Source organism: Malaclemys terrapin, chromosome 1 (genome assembly GCF_027887155.1).
Source record: "Malaclemys terrapin pileata isolate rMalTer1 chromosome 1, rMalTer1.hap1, whole genome shotgun sequence".
NCBI lineage: Eukaryota > Metazoa > Chordata > Testudines > Emydidae > Malaclemys > Malaclemys terrapin.
In genome coordinates, this window is record NC_071505.1 from 210,564,090 (window position 1) to 210,585,302 (window position 21,213).

Consider the following 21,213-nt stretch of genomic DNA (forward strand, 5'->3'; position numbering starts at 1 on the left):
ATTCCCAGTGGAAAATTAAAAATACAACCACTGAACAGTTTTGAATTAACTAGAAAAAGTCTAATGATTTTTTAATGCAAGACTATAGGACATATGCTCAGCTTTTTAAAATGTGTGTGTAATATAAGAAACCATAGCTACAGAGATTAGTAAATTTTATGGCTCCAACCACCAAACTGAAACATACCTCATAGGAACCTAGGAGCTGCCATATAGAATCAGATCCAAGTTTCATCTAATCCAGAATCCTGTCTCTGACACTGGCCAGTATCAGAGGTTTCCGAGGAAGGTATAAGAACTCCACAGCAGGCAGATATAGGATAATCTGTCCTCACCATAGGTTTAAGGTCTCAAGCATGAGGTTTAAGATCCCTTACAATGTTTTTTGTTGTATTTAATTATAAAAATGCTAGAAATTCGTGACATCTATATCAATATCTAATACTTTTTTGAATCTGTGTTAATTTCTTGAGCAATGTGTTCCAGTTTAATCACATGTGAAGAAGTATTTCCTTTTATTGGTTTTGACTTTCTCATACCTTACAATTTCATTGAACTTCCCCTTGCTCTTGTGCTATGGGACAAGGAGAACAGACGTTCCCAATCCACCTTCTCTGAACTATTCACTATTCTTCATTTTCTTCTGTCCCTTCATCTCTCTATCCTTTCTAACAAACAATCCCAATCTTTTCAATAGCTCCTCATGTCAAGTTTTTCCAGACCCTTGATCCTCCCATCACTTTTCTAATGAACTCATTCTAGTTCTGCAACCTCATATAGAGATGCTGTTAAACCCTTCTCTGCCCACTCACTCATGACAAAATTAAACATTTATTTTTTATCTACATGTGAGCATAATAAAGTATTCAGATCTACACTACTTAAGATGGAACACAACTACAGGAGAACTAAAATTCCCTGTTCTCTTCACCTTGGAGTTTGATGGCTCTTTCATTACTATAGCATGCATACTTTCCCATATTTTATGGCAGCACTGTCCAAACTTTTCAGCTGAAGGGTTGAACACAGTATTTTTAAAAGGCCAAGGGGCCTACAATCAATAATTTTGGTCAGATTCTCCACCCTGTTTTCCTCCTACTGCACTGCTCAGGTAGTGTGCAGAGAGCAGGCTCCTGGACCTCCCTCCAGCAGCTCCTTGTGCAAGTGATATTTTAGGGCTTGAGAGGGGCATGTCAGGGGAGCTAGAGTGGCTGGACTGCACTATGATCTGGCTATCCCTAGTGCCATATTGTCCCTTGGGGATCAGAGCCAGTAAGTGCAAGTTAGCCTTCTCTAGTACTAAGATGCAAAAATCAAGGAACTGTAATTAGTTGCTGGTTTGCAGCTTCTCCTTTATCTCTCTCTTGGAGTTCCTGAATGACTGCATAGAGACGAACAGCCACTCTTTGCTAGGCAGAGTCAAGCAAGCTCCTAGCCTGCTCTCCCTGGGTCTCTTGCAGTCTGGAAGCAGAAAACAGAGCAGCCAACGCCTACTCTCCTTCGTCCTGTGATGCAGGAGGTGGCCAGCAGGGGAACTGCTGAGAAGCTGCAAGAGGGAAAGGAACTGCTCTGAACGTTCCGGAGCTGCTCCTGTGGCTGCAGGGAAAGCAATGGGAGGCAAAACCCTCTACTTCCAGTCCACAGCAATGAGGCTGATACAAACAGATTAAAGCTGGCAGTGCATAGCTCAAGAAACACATTTTCGCTTAATCATATAACATTTTCTTCTTAATACAGTTGTCTTCAAGGGCCACATTTAGACTTTTCAGGGAACCCCTGGGTCAAAGTGTACACCACTGTATTAGCAAAAAGAAGAACAGGGATGATGCTTTTGGTACTTACTTCAGGTCTGAGGATAGCCTTCTTACAGGCCTGACATAAAGCACCATTCTGGGAGAAACTGAGGGGAAGGCGACGGGTTCGATTCTGGCAAGTCGGCTCCTCACATATTAACCAACTCTGCAGAAGGAGAAGGGAAAAGAGAGGATAAAATAACTTTACTATGATTAATTCAAAACTGCTACTTCCTTTTCCCCACCCAAACGTTGAACTCTACCTAGATGATTTTAACAATGTTTAAAAAGGAGATACTCTCTCTGATGATAAAGTACTCTAGGGAAACACTAATTAGTAAGCCTCAACATCCCCTGGGAGGTTGGTATTCTAAATAATACCCATTTTAAAGATGTAGCCACTGAACTAGAGAGGTCAAGGTACTTGCCCAAGGTAAGCTAGTAAGTGATAGTGCCAAGAAAAGAACCAAGCAGTCCTGACATCAAATTCCTTGGTCTACCCACTATACAACACACTTCCCCTACTGCCATACATACTGCATTCTATGCTTAACAGATGCATAACCCAACGTGTGTATTCTGCATCTACTTTCCTCTTCCACAACTGTGCAGCGAAGCAACACTAATGTAGTAGCAGGACAATTCTGGGGCAGCATGACAGACTGGCAAAACATTCAAGTTTCTTTTCATTCGCTGGCTTCTAGCAAGCATAACCTATCTATATCCATATTAATCTTAAGAAACTGCCATATAGACCCCACAGACGTCCTGCTAATTGTTTCATTCATGACTCTTATTTTACATCTCCCTCCCACACCCGTTCAGTATTGCTTCACAGGGTACTGACATAATTTGCTTGCTTGAGTTTTAGGGGGAAGTAAGGGATTACAATATGGATCTATTTTGGTGGATTTCCTAGTGATAAGCAGTGACTCTTCCATAGGAGGACCCAGCAAATCCAACACTGATAGATATGATTACAAAGCATTCCCGAATCTGTCTGGCTGAACAAAAAATATCTGGCCCTGCTTGTTCTGACATGGCCCTGGCAAAGTGTGCAGAATCTCTCTCTCAAGAACACAGAGGTAAGCAGAAGAGTGAAGAGTGGAAGCACTCCTGAGGCTAGTGCAATGCTCCCTGTTTATGTCCAAGCAGTACAAACACAGCATCTATCAATGCACTACCTGTGCTCTCAAGGGAGGGTTTTATGCACCTCCAAGCAGGACAGGGAAGTTTTTCTGAAGAACATCATGCAAGAGGCAAATTCCACAACACTGCAGAATTTCTATGCAGAATTTGTAGTATACACAATAACCATAAAGAGGGCAGAAAAATAAGAGACTATTCAGACACACAATGACAGAGAAAACTCTTTTTGAACATTTCTGGTTTATAACACTTGCTCAGTGGGTTTAACTTTTAGAAAATGCAATTAGTTAAATATAAAATTAGTATTAATATAAAATTAAATGTTCAAAGGTCTGGGAATTCCAAGAGTTAAGGTATCTCCTTCAGGGTTAGCTATACACCTATGTAGTCCTTTTTTAGTGCCATTTTCATGGTTAAATGTAAACAGCTATTAGCTAGGTCTTTGGATTCTTAAGCTACATCCAACAATACAGACTATGTTAATGCTTCGTTGAAGCCTTAACTTTTGGAAGTTCCTGAGTTCAGGCCTGATCCAAAGCCCATTGAAGTCAATGGTGACTCTATTGACTTGAACAGGTTTGGTTCAGGCCCTTAGTTCTCAGCTCCAGTTTTACATATAAATCTCCACACATGTACTCAGATTAAAAAAAAAAAGAAAAAGGAAAAGTGCTACTAAATTGCAGCACATCTATAAATGACTCTCATTTAACTGATTTGGGGGCAGCCAAAATCCAAAAATTTTTAAACCACATGTGTGAAAATGCCAACTTTAAGCACTCTTCATTTAAAAACTACTGGACTGATTTTCTTCACACTTGAAAGATAAACGAATATGATTACTCCTTATAAATACACAAGGGGGGGTAGATACCAGAGAGGGAGAAGAGTTATTTAAGCTAAAGGACAACATTGGCACAAGAACAAATGGGTATAAACTAGCCATGAATAAATGTAGGCTGTAAATTAGAAGTTTTCTAACCATCAGAGGAGCGAGGTTCTGGAACAGCCTTCCAACAGGAGTTGTGGGAACAAACAAACTAACTAGTTTTAAGATGGATCGTTGTAAGTTTATGAACATAATTATAAGAGGTATTGCCTATGATAGCAGGGGACTGGACTCAGTGACCTGGGTGATCCCTTCTAGTCCTGTCATGGTATAGACAGAGATGGTAGATTGGGAACTTCTATTTACCCTGTCTCATAACACAAAAACAAGGGAACATTCAATGAAATTAAAAGATGAGAACGTAAAACAAACAAAACACTTTTTAACACAAGTGATTGAACCTTGGAACTCATTACTACAGGAAGTCAATCAGACAAAGAATTTAAGATTTAAAAGAGTTAGCATAGATAAAAACAAAAATTATGGAAGGGATATTAAACCTCATGCTTCAAGGCCTTAAAACAATAACTACCAGATTAGGAAGACACCAATGCAAGGGACAGATTGTCATACATTTATCTAATGATGAAAGGTCTCACTAAGACTGGGCAAATTTTTTTTCCTGAATAGTGTATTTGAAAAGAATGCAGTTTCAGTCAACTCTAAACTATTCATGATTTTGACACAAATTCATCAAATAGTTTCAGCCAAATTTTTTTTTCCGAGCTAGATTCTCAAGGAGATTTAGGTGCCATTCAGAAAAGAGGAGGAGGTGGTATCCCTTTGTACCTAATAACTCACTGGTTAAGGCACTCACCTGGTACGCAAAAGACGAGTGCTTAATTTGTAATAAAAGAGATGCTGGGGCTCAAGCAATTGCATGCTGGGACTCAAGCAATTTTTTACTTTAATAACTGCAGCAAGCCCAGAGGTGCTGGGCCTATGAACTGCCAATCTTAGGGTACATCTACACTACAGGGGTGAGTCAATTTAAGATACGCAAATTCAGCTACGTGAATAGCGTAGCTGAATTCGACGTATCACAGCCGACTTACCCCGCTGTGAGGACGGCGGCAAAATCGACTTCTGCGGCTTTCTGTCGACGGCGCTTACTCCCACCTCCGCTGGTGGAGTAAGAGCGCCGATTCGGGGATCGATTGTCGCGTCCCAATGGGACGCGATAAATCGATCCCCGCGAGGTCGATTTCTACCCGCTGATTCAGGCGGGTAGTGTAGACCTAGCCTTAGAGGTGCCAGGGCTCAGCATTCTAGGAGACTCAGGTTAATTTTCCCACTCTGTAACAGGGACTTCAAACCAAGTATCCCACATCCCAGGTAAGTGTCCTAATCACCGGGCTATTCGGGGGGGGGGGGAGCTCTTTCAATCTCTCCTGTTGAAATTTTTCCACTTTGTATAAATACTTAAATATTATTTGGTCCAGAGAGAGAGAGTACAACATATGCCTTGTGAGGTATCATTTGAAAGCTAATAACTTACGTGGCAACATTATATATAAAGTTAGGAATACCCCCTGTATGATGTTTGTTAGCACACGTTCAAACCCACACAGCTGTGACAAGGCTCAAGTTGTTAAACAAGTCTATCCTCAACAAAGGAAGAAACGGTTACTTAATGTAACTGTGGTTCTTCAAGACGTGATGCAGACCTGTACTCCACTTAGATGTGTGCGTGCCCAGTGCACTGGAGCTGGAGAAATTTATGTAGCAGTACCCGTAGAGGGGTGGCGTTCACACCTCATGGCTGTAGCTCCTCACTTGGCTGCATGAGGCAGCTCTGCCCTGACCCTCTCTCAGTTCCTTCACCCCAAAATGCCCAGAAATGAGACTCCAATGCAGAGAGGACAGAGGGTGGGTCGTGGAATACACATCTGCAACACATCTCCAAAGTACCACAGTTACAGTAAGTAACTGTTTCTTCTTCAAGTAGCTGCAGCTGTATATTCCACATAGGTGACTTACAAGCCGTCCCCTCCGCCCCTAGGAGGCAAGGCTTGGAGTCTACCTAAACAAAGACTGCAGGACCGTTTCACCTTGCATCCCCCTGGGAGAAGCAGTTATGGCGTAATGGTTCGTGAATGCATGCATCAATGCAGCTGTGCAAATGTGCAATACAGAAAGGTCTCTGAGAAATGCTACGGATGCTGCTTGTGCCCTCATAGAACGAACTCTCACCCGCTGAGGAGGCAGAGCCAAAGCTATTTCATATGCATTTGGAGACTGTCTGCAAAGAGACCCCTTGACCCTTCATGCAATCTGCATATGATGGCATGGCATTAGAGAAGACGGATCTTTCCTGAATGGGGGGATGAAATGCCAATATTGATGCTGTTTCAATGAACTAAACGCAAGCCCCAACGATTGAAGGCGCAGCAAGTACTTCAAAATGTCCTGAATAGAGACCAGCAATGTTTGTATTGCGCAACTAATGACCGCACCAAAAATCTCTTCCATTTCACTGAATAGGCCATCCTGGTGGAGAGATTTCTATTGTTAAGGAGGACTTGCTGGACAGCATCCGAACACCGCTCTTCCTCTTTATTCAGCCCTGCAGCAGCATGCCACGACATGCAGGGAGCTGAAGATAGGACGTAAGGAGTGGCCTTGGTTCTGAGTAAGTTGGGATGGTAAGGAAGTGGTTTGGGATGCTGAACAGACAGTGCATGAAGGTAGGAGAACCAGCTCTGCCTCAGCCACGCAGGGGCAATGATAATGAGCTTGGCCCAATCCACCTTGAGCTTGAGATTGACCTGAGGCATGACTGGGGGAATGGCATACAGAACAGCTGACTGCCAGCTGAGGTGGAAAGCATTGGACTGAGGCCCCCTCAAAAGCAGAACTGACATTTCCTGTTATCCCTTGTAGCAAACAGGTTTATTGCTGGGATGCCCCAAACTGTGAAGATGACCCAGAGTACATTTGTCCTCAGAGACCACTCATGACTCAGGAAAAATACCTGATGCGATGGTCCGCGAGATGATTCTGAAACTCGGGCAAGAGAATGGCTATCAGAGTAATGTTTTCCTCAATGCAGAACTGCCACAGCCAGATCGCTTCTAGACAAAGCAACCTGGAGTGTGCTCCTTCTTGTTTGTTCACATAGTACATTACAGCAAAATTGTCGGTAAGTATGTGAACTACTGAGTCTCTGATGTGGTCCTGAGAAGTATGGCATGCACTGTAGGTGGCCTGAAGCTCCAGAATGTTGATATAGGGTGAGACCTCTTGCTCTGACCACAGCCCCTGTATTTTCAGAGACCCCCAGGTGCTCCCCATAACCTATCAAGGAGGTCTTAGTAACAACCAACATGGTTGGCAAGGGCCAGACAAAGGGAATGCCTTGGCAAATGTTCTTTGGGTTCATCCACCACTGCAAGGAGTCCAGGACCAGTGGAGGAAGGTGAATCAGTCTATCTAAAGGGTGAAGAGTGGGACAGTAAACAGTCCTGAGCCACATATAAAGGGGGCGAAGGTGCAACCTTGCAAACTGGACCACCTACGTGCAAGTGGCCATCTGGCCCAAGAGCCAGAGACTTGTCCAAACTATTGTGGAAGGCTGAAACTGCAGACTGAGGCACAGGTGGCAAACTGTCTGAAAACGGTAAGTCGGCAGAAATGCTTTCAACATAGTGGAATCTAACAAGGTCCCAATGAACTAGATTTTCTGAGTGGGAGCCAAGGTTGACTTTCTGGTGTTTAGGATGAGACCAGATGGTCGAGTAAGTGCAGTGTGGTTCCAACATGAGCAAGAACTTCCTCTCTGGATCCACCCGTCAGTAACCATTTGTTCAAATATGGGAAGATGTGAATTTTCTTCTTCCAGGAGTATGCTGTAATAACGACCATGCATTTGGTAAAAACTTGGAGGCAGAAGAGAGGCAGAATAGAAGTATTCTGTGCGGAAAGTGGTGTTCCATGACGACAAAACAAAGGAACTTTCTATGGTTTGGCAAAATCGCTGCATGAAAGTAGGTGTCCTGAAGGTCCAGAGCAGCAAGCCAGTTGTTCTGAGATGCAACAGGGAGAATAGTAAATGGAATGGCCATTCGGAACGTCATGTACCTGATATATTTGTTGAGGTCGCAAAAGTCAAGGATGGGTCTTACCCCTCCCTTTGATTTGGTACCAGAAAGTCCCAGGAGTAGAAGCCATGATGACAATGTTCCAGCAGAAACTCGTCCATCACTCCCAAAGTAGAGCGCAGACCTGCTTAAGGAGCAGTATCTTGTGAGATACTTGGGGAGAGAGGATGGAGAGGAGATGTGGAGAGGAACTAGCTGGCCTAACTTGATCTGACAGTGCTTAGGACCTAGCTGCCAGTGTCAAGCCCCAAGCATTGTGAAAGCGGGCTAGCCTATCTTCAAGGACCACATGGTAGCCTAGAGACCTTGAAGGAGTGGAGTGTCTCGTCAGTCTTGTCAGAGAACAGCATTTGGCCATTGAAGAGCAGATACTCAATGGCTTGCTGGACAATGCTCTGGGCGGCGGGGCTGCGAGCTCCTGGGGCAGTGCAGCTGCAGAGCCGCATCCTGACCTGGTGCTCTGTGCTGCGCGGTGGCTCAAGCCAGGCGGCACAACTGTCTGTCCTGGTGCTCTGGGCGGTGCAGCTGTAGTGCTGCCAGCTACCAGTGCTCCAGGAAGTGTGGTAAGGGGGCAGGGAGTGTGAGGTTGGATAGAGGGCAGGGGAGTTCGGGGTGGTGGACAGGGGGAGGGGGTGTGGACAGGGGTCGGGGCAGTCAGAGGGCAGGGAACAGGGGGGGTTGAATGGGGGCAGGGGTCCCTGGGGGCAGTCAGGAAGGGGAGGGGTTGGATAGAGTGGCGGGGGACAGTCAGGGGTTCTGGGGGTGGTCAGGGAGAAGGGGTGGTTGGATGGGGCAGGAGTCCCGGGGCGGCCGTCAGGGGGCGAGAAGCAGGAGGGGTCAGCTAGGGGGCGGGGCCAAGTCATGCCTGGCTGTTTGGGGTGGCACAGCCTCCACTAACCGGCCCTCCATACAATTTTGGAAACCCGATGTGGCCCTCAGGCCAAAAAGTTTGCCCACCCCTGATTTGGTCAGTCCTGTTGCTGGGAACATGTGGTAAGGATTTGACTTTGAACCAAGTCTAGTTTGTTAAGTTTTAGTTACTAGAAAGCATTCTCTCTTTATTTTCTTGTAAGCATTTCTGTCTTTAATGCCTTGTACTCACTTTAAATCTTTTTGTAGTTAAATAAATATGCTTTATTTTTAATCAAAACTAATCCACTGTTGTGTTTATACTGAACTGTTTGATAACTCCAGTAAAAATAGCAAACTATTCCCCTTTACAGGGGAAATGGACCTCTAATATCTGAACTGTCCAGAAGAGGGCTGGACAGTGAAGAACACACATTTTGAGGGAAAATTTGGGACTGGGAGTGTGCTGGGGTCACCCTGTAGATAGTAACCAAGGCTGCTGAAAGCCAGAGTGTAGCTGTGTGTATTGCTGATTGGCTACTGGGGTCAGAGTTGCTGGACCAGGGCTGTAGCTATACATAGACAATCAAGGTTTGACCTGTATGCTGTTTGGGAGCAGCCCAGGCTGAGAGCTACAGCAGCAAAGCATTGTGAAACACCCAAGGTTGCAGGGCAGGCAGTGACAACTCCTCACTGGTCTGGACTGCACCCTGGAATGTGACAATCTCCCACCTCTTTTGCTTGCTTTCTGCCAACTGTTGGCATTTAGGGCCAATGATCAAGGATTTGAAGAGCCACATAAAAATGATTCATTTGTAAGGAGCTGTTTATATTATTTCACTAAGAAGTACATAAAAAGGGCCACCAACCCTATCATGTAGTAATTACACTTGAAGCAAATTTCTTTATGTAACTATTTCTTTTTATTCACTGCTTAAGAAAGAACTATGAACATTACTGGTCACACAATGCATTTAAGGAAAACAAGAATCAACAGACTGACAACCAAATTGAAAACAATCACCATATTTTAAGACAACAACAAAACGTCAACATTCTACAACTCATTAATATTCTTCTTTTGCTTCTAATTATTAAGAAATGTCTAGTTATTGACATACATAGCTGAAACTTATTTTTCTAGATAAATTACAATTCCATAGTTCACTGAGGTATGCTAAAAACTGGGGAAGTGCTAAGTAGTCAAGTCACCTGCATTTAAAGCAAATACCCAACTGTATCTCTGACACAGATACTGACTAAATGTCCCTTCAATTCATATAGAAAACAGATAACGTAATTTGTCTAGACTTCCTACCAGTTATAATTAACATTAAAGAGGTCTTTTCTTCTTTGTCACCTCGCTATTCAGTACTTATTTGCGTTTGTTTGTACTTACTATCTGTTAATCTCTCTTTACAAATGACAACAATAACTAGTGCTATTATGCATGGAAATTAAACATGTAGATAAATGTGTGAAGGGAGCTATTTTTGAAAAAAGCAATATTAAAAGCATGTAGCTTTTTATGTCTCTTGTTTTGCTTTGATAATTAAGCTCTGGTCTTGATTTGCTTTAAACAAAAAACTTTTCCAAGGACATTCATGTTGCAATCAAATTCAACATATGCACTCTGTTTAGTTTCAATTTATTCAAATGCATTATTGTTAATCCTTGCCCATTGTCTTTGCTGACCAAACAAAACCAGTCCTTCATTTCCCAGCAGTTATTGTTAAGTCTTTAAATTAATTTGTGAAATAGCAAATAAAATTATGGCAGGAAACCCTCAGTTTTGAATTTGCTTGGTGTCTTCACCACTGACTACCATGATAACAACATTGACAAGTCTAGTGATTCTAACAATTCCTGATTCAAATGCCCAGCTAAGTGTGAGAAATGTAAGACAAGGAGATTGGAAAAAATGTGTGATGCAAAAGAAAATCCCTGAATTATACTGTGTCCACTAAGTATAGCTAATGGAGAAAAGAATTGCAAGTGAAAAGTACTGCTCTCTCTTCTTAAGCCTGTTGTTGATAGTCTAGCTTTTTGCATACTGCAGTTAGACAAGCATTATAAATATTATCCTATTGTAAACTTGCTATCTTAACTAGCTGAGCATGATGATTATTCTTTAATACAGCAACACTTTGGATATCTTGTAATGTGCTCAATGGTATGCTTCAGATAGGCTTCATTTTAGCAATTACTTAGGTTGATATTAACTCAGCCAGTGATACTTATGTATGGCATAAAATAGTCAGATGTTATGCAATGTATCCTATGATAAGCCAAACTATAAGACTTTTTTTGAGGCCTTGTCTAATAAGAAATGGGTCCTCATTCTACATATTAATAGTGAGCAAATTGAGTTATTATTGCAACATTCTTGGATTTTGTTTAAATACAAAAAAGTTTGTTTTGCTTACTGCATGAACACATTTTATGAAATTTTGATAGCATCTAACTTCCACAAGAACAAAAAATGGTCAAATCTCAAAACCAAAAACCACAGAGAACACAAAAAAGACAAGACAAATGCTCAGGCAGTCAGTTGCAAGAAAACAAGTATATTCTACAGCCTGGTAGCTCCCTCTACTGCTGGGCATGCATATGCAAGAGGGGGAACTACTGTATATCAGCAGCTCCATGATACTCCAAGCAGGGAACTTCCAAATAAAAAGGTAAGTGCTAGAGTTGCCTGGGAAACAGAATTTCAATTTTACCATCAATTTCTAGTTTTGGAATTTTTTTGGTCTGATTCAGGATGGAAACCCCCAAACTCAATTTTTTTCCTTCATAGTATGGATATTCTGCAATATTTTGTCTTGGAAATAACAAAACATTCCCACAGTGGAACCATATAAGTGTTTCTGAAATTAAATATTGCTACACAGGATCCCTGGCGGACTACAGCAGAGCCAGGGAGCCTGGAACCCCAGCTCTGCAGGAGCCCACCTAGAGGCTGCTCCAGAGCCGTGGAGCTTGGAAGCCTGAGCTCCCCATCACTCAACCTGGTGGGTTGCCATGGAATCGGGGAGCCACAGATCTGTTAACAATTTCGAAGAAAAACTGAAAATTTTCTGTGTAATTTAGATTTTGTGGAAAGTGCATCTTCTGTCAAAAGATCATTCCAACAGAAAATTTCCAGCTAGCTCCAGCAAATGTGTAAAACTAATAGTACTACACAACAAATCCAGAATGCAGATATTCAATAGGTGGAAGGAAGATAATGCTGAAAAAGACAGAGATGATAATGGACAGGAAGTTAGAAAAGCATCTGAAAGGCAACAGCACAAAAAAGAAAATATACTTGCTATCTATAAATGTATGATGTATTCAAACATATATGAATCTGGTGTATTGCATTTAATTCTGGGCACCTCATTAATTGGAAAGATAAAAACTGACAAAAGGGAGAGAAAAGAAAAAATATTGTCAGGGACTAAAGATACTGAATAATACATGTATATATTTAAGTTTAAAGAAACTAAATATGTATAGTTTAAGTGATGAATAAGGAAGGAGTAACAACATAATAATTACACAGTTAAAGGGTGTAAACATGAGGAAAAGGAATTACTGAGGATGATCAAAGCACATAGGAGGTCACAGAGGATGCACTGTTTGGAACATTGAAAACTAGAGTGGAGAAAAATTTCAGAAAATGTGTTGTAGGGAGAAAAGTCATACATTTAAAGATTGATAAACTCGTTCAGATGACTAAAATTTTCCTTTCTGGGCCCAACCTTTCCTCCTACCCAGCCCAATGTACTTTGCCCCCTTTCTCATCAGACACTGGACACACTTCAGACATGAGCTGGGGCTCCAGAGCTTCACCATGCTCCTTTTGTCTGTCCACACAAAGACTATTTCTGAAGCTGTATAAAACACAATCTTATTGGCAATAGAATTAGTTTAGCTAGCAACCTTAGATGGCACTACTATGCATAACAAGTCCAATACAGGAGCACAGAGCACAGCTGTAATTGTCCTTAAAGAATTTATGTGGAAGGACGGAGGGCGGACTGGGAGAAGAAGTTAGTCCCAGAATGGAAAATTTCTTACCCGATAACTTCCTGTCTGCTTGCAACATGTCCCATAACAGAGCTGTTCTCCTCTCTGCAGTTCTGCTTGCAACATGTCACAACATTCTCTGGCTTGTAAAAATTCTTATAAGATGATTGGCATTGAAGTTATTGTTGCTAATCAGTGAACTGTGTACAGTAGGCTAACTAGCACACAAAACTACAGACTTAAAATTAAATGGGGTCTGTTGGCTAATGAAGCCACACCATGGATTGTAGAATCATGGGAGACACTGCTAGCAGAAAGGAAATTATTGGGTAAGAAATTTCCCATTCTGCAGCCTAATGTCTCCCACAATTCTCTGATGTATGGGAAGTAGTGAGCAATGAATAGTAAGCAGGGAGGGATAAACAAACATACTGAAAAAGAGAGGTATACCCTTGAAACTAAATGCATGAATGGTAAGTTATTTACCATAGCTCATCGCATGCAGCACTTTCTTTTCTAAGGATGTCTTTGCAGGATGTCTTTCTAAGGATGTCTTTGCACCTTATAATGTTTAATAAAGGTGTTGATAGAAGATACATTGCTGCTCTATAGACTTCCTGACAGTTGAAGCACAAGCTCTTTCTGTTTAGAGTCACCAAAGTTCTCATAGTGTGTGTTTTGATTCCATTTCTTAAGGAATACATTCACCTGATAGCTTGTATACCTCCACAATGCATAACTTAATCATGTGTCCAAGGATACTTCGTATGCCCAGAGACCTTGACACTTTGGGGGAAAGAACATGAACAAGGAGCCTAATCTTCTTGTAAACTAAGCTAGATCTTTAGTGCTCTCTATATATCCACATTATGCCACAGACTTCAGTAAGGCACAGGATTTGGACAGAATTATGGGAGTATCACTTACTGTGACACATGGAAAAAGGAATCACGTTTGGCAAGAGGCTCTGGATTTTTTAAAACCACTTGTGTTGTCATTGTGGTACACACAATATAGTTCGCACATGGATAGAGCTGCTAACTCCGAGTCTCATCCAGCAGATACGATAGCGATCAAACAGGTGTTTTGATAGAGAAAATAGAGTGGTGTGACCTCTGTTAGCGGTTCAAAGAGTGGGTGGTTAGAGCTTTTAGAACCAATGGCAGATCCCACTTAGGAACAACTGTTCTGACCATGTCTCTGAGAAATCTTGAGACTTGAGGATTTTTGACTAAAGAGCTTGAGGATTCTGCACACAAGACACTACTTATGGCTGACACCTGAAATACTATGATGTTGGGCGGAAGACCCTTGTCCAAACCATCTTGAAGAAAATCCAGAATTGCTGGAATACCAGGATCCTTGAGGTTTCTGCTTTCTTGACATTATGAGCTAAACCATGACCAGACGGAGGAGGTGGTCTTTAGCATTGAAAAGCATCTGGAGGCCAGTAGAATCCCACTCACTTTGAAGGATAATTCAAAGCAATTAACAGCTCCCTCTCAATAGTCATGCTGTCAGTTGGAGATGGCCTGGAGAACAGGACCTTGGTGAAAGATGTTCAGATTCTGGTAGATGCTGTGGGGGTTCCAACGTCAAGTCTACCGGGTACAAAAAAGATGGTCTCAGTGGCCAGTGTAGAGCTAGAACTATATATCACCTTTGCTACCTCTCGCCTTATCTTCTGAATCACCTCCTCTAGAAGGTGGAAGTGTGAAAGCAAGCCCTTCAGCCAAGTGACCTGGGATCTGCTTCCTTGATGAAGTACTTTAGTAACTTTTTGTTCTGGTGACTGACAAACAGATAGACAGCTGGAACTAGTCACCATTCTGAGTTGTTGATTGTATGTCTGTTGGGCCAATCTGCCTTCATGTCTATTTCTCCCTTCATGTGAATCGTTCTTACAGAAGCCAGATTCTCTTCAGCCCATTCCATTATTTCCATCGCTGCCAAGTGTAGAGTTGAGTTTCAAATTCCCCCTTGGTTGGTGAGGTATGCCTCTGTGGTACTGTCTGACTGGATGAGGTGGTGAAATGAAGGTTAGTTTCACCACTTTTAGCTTCAAGAGGTTGATGCTCTCATTCCAGTCTATGGAGTTCTATATGCCGTGAGGTGTACTGTGTCCCAGATGTGCTCCCCACCCCCATTAAGCTGGTATCTGTAAGGAGTACCCGAGGGCCTGGAGGACAGATAGGAAGATCCCTGCAGACACTCCCTGGGATTGTCCACCAATTGAGAGATTCCAGCATGTAATATGGAACCAGCACTGATCTATCACGCATTCCAGTGAGTAGTTCCACACCTTCTGGAGATGCCTAATATGGAATCTTGTGCATGGTATAATTGTTATACATGAAACCAGAAGGCTTAGTAGCTTCAGACACTGAGAGATGAACAATCTTGGATTCCTTCCAAGCATGAATATCAGGTTCTGTCCAGTAAGGGGAAAACCTTGGCCACAGATGTGTCTCTTTGTGGAAAGGAAGGGATAAAAGAGCTCTTCCTACTGTTTATCACAAACTCATGTGCTTGAACTAACTCTAATGCTGGAACTGTGGTGCTGTGAGCTGCTTCTTTGGTCAGGGCTCTGATAAAAAATGTAGTTTAGGAAGTACAGTTTAGGGCTCTGAGACTGGCTATGACCACCACTAGCATCTGGTAAAGACTCTGGGAGCTAATAAAAAGCATCTGCTAAGTCCAATGAGGTAACAAAATCCCTTTGGATAGGGTTGTTACTGCCAAGGCTATGGAGTCCATACAAAATCTTGTTTTCTTCATCCATTTGTTGAGCGGTTCAAAGTCCAAGATGCTCTAAACCTCTTCTTCTCCAGCACTTCAGACTACACACTCCATATTTTTCATTATCCAGAAGAACCTTCCTTCTGAAGGAACCAATTCTATTGCTCTCGTAGCCAGAAAGAGAGAGCTCATTCTTACTACTCCAGATAGGTGACTGGATGTAGGGACAGTGTGGGGCTCTTAGCTAGTGAAATACACAACTTTCTCACCCATATAGACTCATAGACTTTAAGGTCAAAAGGGACCATCATGATCATCCAGTCTGACCTCCTGCTCATTGCAGACCACAGAACCTCACCCATCCCCTCAGGAGGTAGGCCCATAACCTCTGGCTGAGTTACTGAAATCCTTGATTTAAACTAATCAAGGAAGAAAGACTCTACCATTTACTCTAGATCAAACCAGCAAGTGACCCGTGCCTCAAGCTGCAGAAGAAGACAATCCCCAGGGTCTCTGCCAGGGAGACCAGGGAGAAAATCGCCCTCCCACCCAATTATGGTGATCAGTTAGACCCTGAGCATGTGGGGAATGCCCACCAGCCACACACCTGAGGCCTCCCCAGCTAGTGTCCCATCACCAGACTTTGGAGATATTTACGGATAGGTCATATACCACTGTAGGCAATCTCATTATACCATCCGCTCCATAAACTTATCAAGCTCAGTCTTAAAACAAGTTAGGTGTCTGAAGAATGGTCTTTTGACCACAAAGAAGTGGGATATTCTGCTTCCTAGATTCAAATTGGGTAGGAGGCACAGTCTTTCATAGTGAGCTCCTAGAGCTATTGCAGCTACCTCTGGCTTTACTTCCTGATCCACAGTTGCAGGGTTTTCCTCTGACGTACCTGTCTGCTTTCCTTTCATACTTCCGTGATGAGGATAGACGAAAAGAAAATTTGTGCATGTAGTTGGGCTTGTAGTCCCTTTTTGAGGTACTGTGTGGAGATGGCAGGAACTACTTCAGTTTGGATGCCCTGTGTGCCACTTTCTTATCCAATTTTTCTTAAAATAGGGAAGAGCCTGTGAATTTGGGTGCCTTCATCACTGGATTACAGAGTCATTCTCTCTCTGTCCCAATGACTATTTAAGTATTTATCTATAGTGGAACAGTCACTATCGGGAGAGAGACTGAGACTCTGTAGTCCAGGTGTGATGGGTTGGATCACAGAGACCCCCCCTTGGGACTGCCACCTGATGTGCTGAGACTACCTCTGAGCCCGTTTTCCCTGGCAGCTTGGGACTTCAGTACCCTTTCTTGTTGAGCCAAACACGCTAGCCTGGTGCAAACACAGACCCAGGTCTGAACCACATCCCCCAAAAGCTGCAGGCTTAACTGAAAACAGCTTAAGAAGTGCTCCTGTCTCCAACACCCAGATACCCAGTTCCCAATGGGATCCAAACCCCAAATAAATCTGTTTTACTCTGTATAAAATGTATACAGGGTAAACTCATAAATTGTTCGCCCTCTATAACACTGATAGAGAGATATGCTCCCCCAGGTATTAATTACTTGCTCTGGTTGGTTAATTAATAAGTAAAACGTGATTTTATTAAATATAAAAAGTAGGATTTAAGTGGTTCCAAGTAATAGAACAAAGTAAATTACCAAGCAAAATAAAACAAAATCACGCAAGTCTAAGCCTAATACAGTAGGAAACTAAATGCAGGTAAATCTCACACTCAGAGATGTTCCAATAAGCTTCTTTCACAGACTAGACTCCTTCCTAGTCTGGGTCCAGCAATCAATCACACCCCTGTAGTTACTGTCCTTTGTTCCAGTTTCTTTCAGGCATCTCTTTGGGGTGGACAGGCTAGTTCTTGAGCCAGCTGACGACAAAATGGAGGGGTTTCCAGAGCCTTTTATATTCTCTCTCTTGTGCAACATCACAGTCACAAGTCTCTAGCCACCTGGGCAAGTCACATGACACAATGTAGACATATCTAAAGAGGCTTTCTGCCTTCTCATTTAAATGTTACAGGCTACTGCTGCGCATTTGCTACCCCGGCATATGATCTGTTATGCCATCTAAGGAAGAAGGGAGTCTAGTTTTGGCATTCTTCAGATCAGAAGGTTCACTTGGCATTAACACAAAACTGGAGCCAGACTTCTAAATATGGATCACCAGCAGGCCCAAGGAGAATGCACAAATCAGTGATGTTATCTCTTTAGTGATGAGCACAGCCGCACCTTGGATTCTGTTTGAGGGTTACATTTGAGAACTCTAACCTTTGGATTTCTTCAAAGCTCACATTTAAGATATCCTGACTACAAAACTATTTCCTTTAGTAAAAACAGATCAGATTATATGGAACCCATTAGCTAGGTTCTTATGCTCTCCTTCATTAAAAGGAAATTTAGCCAATAATGCCACTAAAGGGAAGCCTGAAAAGGTAAGCCCGTGCAAACAAAGCATTACCACTCCAGAGAAAGCCCATTATAAGGCTCCAGAGACATTGGTGTCCTGAATCTTCCCTATTTTAGGGCCACTTTGTGATAAGCTGGTGATGCTAAGTGGCTCTAAAACCAGGAGGATCACCCTGTGACAGATATTGCAACTCCATGCAGTATCTTTGGGGACCACTGTATTACATTTATCAATGGTTTATGGATCCTTGTGTTCTACTTCTTGGGGGAAGGTGATCACAGTTTCTTCAGGAACTGAAAAACAGTGGGGGATGATTAAAGAGTCACTGAGACTAAACAACTCCAGAGAAGTTCCACCCCATAGCGTGGTTTGCATACAATGGTTCAGGCAGCATTTTCCAGAGGCTTGTCTACACTTTAAAGACTAAAGGTACTGCTGTAGTGCTTCAGTGTAGACACAATTTATGCCGATGGGAGGGAGTCTCCTGTCGGGGTAGGTAAACCATCTTCCATTGACCTAGCACTGTCTACACTGGGAGTTTGACTGGCCTAACTACATTGCTCCGGGGAGTGGATTTTTTATACGCCTGAGTGACACAGCGGGGTTGTCTTAACTTTTTAGTGTAGACCAAGCTAAAGAAAGGGCTTTTGGTATAAACCAGCAGTTTTCAACCTGTGGTCTGCAGACCCCTGGGGGTCCACGGACTATGTCTAAAAGGTCAGCGAAAGGTTGTCGTTACCATAGAACAGTGGTTTTCAATGTAGGGGTCCACAAATTATATCTAAGATTTCCAAAGAGGTCTGCATATCCATTTGAAATTTTTTAAGAGTCTGAAAAGGAATAAAGGTTGAAAACCACCGGTATAAACGGATGAGCTTGCCTTCATTTAGGTTCAGCAAATGGAAATGACTCTCTGTCCAAGGGGAGCTTCCAACTCTTGAAGTGTTGGAAGGGATACTGGCCAACAATATGGAAGATGGGTGATTTCTGGAATGTTTAGTGTGGGTTTAAATCTATTTTTATATGGTTTTCTCTATGCTTTTACTGAACGAATAAATGTGTTAGTTTAGAAAGAGCAGCATGGTAAGTTGTAACTGCTGGCTATACGCTCGGAGAGCAATGCACAGGGGCTGGCTTTCAGGCAGCCTGCTTGAAAGGGCTATCACAGTGGATGGTAGGGGTTTACAGACTTAAAATCTCTGATCAGAAGAGAGTGGGACAATGGTCCCTACTCAGAGACAGGTGATGGGTAGAGACTGACTGGGCACGCCTATAGTGGACTGCAGATGGGGGAATACAGGTGCAGCTACACTGACACAGTGACACACCCCAATACAGGGGGATATTTCAGTGCCATAAAGCTGGTATAACAACTCCTATGCCCCATCTTCCCTAACCTGATGATGTTGTAGGGGTGTCACTGGAAAAGAGAGGCGTTAGCCAATGTTTTTATTGCCCTAGCAATTCCCAGTTACTGTAATTGCCCCTGGGGGCCACTTGCAGTCAGTATAATTTAAAACATCTCAAACTATACTGAGGAACTGAAATGGTGTACAGATCCCAGGATTATTGCAAAGACTGCTACCAAACAGGACAGCTTTCCCTTCGTATCCGTCCACTCTGCCCCAGAACAGTCAATACCCAGGTCCAAATCTTGTTCCCTTTTAAATCTGTGGAAATTTGCCATTGACTCAAAAGGTACCAGGGTTTGGCTGTGAAACAAAGCTCCACCCCCTCAATGTATGTTTTAGGAACTCCTGTATTACTCAGCACTTGGTAAGTGCCTCTATTTATTGATTGAATACCTGGGGTTCTGTCAGCAACAAATCACTCTCTCACCACAAAGCAAATCACAAAATATAATATGTGCCTATTTTTAGGCTATGCAGTGAAGGTTCGTGGCTTTTTTTAAGAATGGCATATTGTGATTTAGGATTTTCAAAGAACAACAGAACATATATTGTTTTCTGATTCAAATTTGCACCCAAAATTGGAAAACAAACCCCCAAAATCTCCAATGGAAACTCACTACAAAAAAACATTATTTTGATTTTTAAGATAAACCTTCTACATAGCATCGTGTCATGCCTGCCTGATTATTAAAGCTCAGAGAGGTGCTGAAGTAGGAAATGAAGGAACAAAGCACGAAAAAAAAATCAGAAAAAACTAAAGTTAATGCAGAAATACTTCTAACAAAATTATCAAACACGACAGAAGTGGAAGATATCTTGCAGGTCAATGTAAGAGTTTTAAATGTTATTAAAAATTGATTTTTAAAGTAAGACATCTCTAAACATACATCAAATGTCATTTCATACAAGTTATTTGAAATTTATTGATCTTCTCATTTGTGCCATCAGTCTACTGAAAAGATAATGGAGCACTCCAAATCCTTATGATAGGTTAGATGCAAACAGCGGTTCTCATGTAAACACATGTAATAGCACTACCAGTGGATAAATTCCAATCCTAACAGTGGTATATTATATAATAAATTAACAAGTGAGTTCTGCTTTGCTTCACATCAAGTCCAATACCTCAGCCTTGTGATCTTAATTTGCAATCAGAGCCTAAGTACAAGATGCAGCACCTAAAGAACATTAAACATTAAAAAATAGCACACAAGTCTTCATAGCCTGCCATACAATGCACAAAGAAAGCCAACAATCACCAGCAATTTTATTTTACCACAGTCGGACAATACCAAAGCAGTTAAATTTGGCTCCATGCAAGCAACTGGGGGAAATTATACTTAAAATGACTATATATGGAAAATTACATTTGAAAAAAAGGCTCAGTGGAGGATGTATATGTATTTCTGTATAGATAGCTAAAACCTCTAGTAGTATATTCAAGTCTATTCTGTAAAATACTCTTCCTATTCATCCAACTCAAAGCAAACTGAATTCTTAGGCTATAATAGGTCACAACTAAGTACAGTACCTTGCTTCAGGAATAATTTTGCTTTGTCTGTCAACTGTCAACAAAGCACAAAAAGCTCACAGTCCAGCCATGTATTGTACATGTTAGGGAGTCTAACAAATAGTAAGAATTCAAGACTTCATTGGAGCTACGACTCCACTTTAGCTAGGAAACAAAGTATTTTTCCCCTTTCACAGTCTATTGTATGACAAAACTTTTCGTGTTAGACTGTTTTGCAGAAGCTAAATAAATATGACATGTATATTTAATATCGAAGGTACAACAAAGATCTGATTTTCCCAAATACATGGTAATAAATAGTTATGCGTGCTTGAG

The 21,213-nt window shown here is 42.1% G+C and overlaps 1 protein-coding gene across 2 annotated transcripts in view; it reads right to left on the reverse strand.

Annotated features, from left to right (window-relative positions):
• POLA1 (DNA polymerase alpha 1, catalytic subunit) overlaps positions 1-21,213 on the reverse strand; it is a 332,559-nt gene that overhangs the window by 92,470 nt on the left and 218,876 nt on the right. For both annotated transcript variants that reach the window (XM_054005937.1, XM_054005938.1), the window contains exon 35: positions 1,843-1,959. In XM_054005937.1, the coding sequence (XP_053861912.1) occupies positions 1,843-1,959 (117 nt within the window). The remainder of the gene's footprint in view (positions 1-1,842; positions 1,960-21,213) is intronic.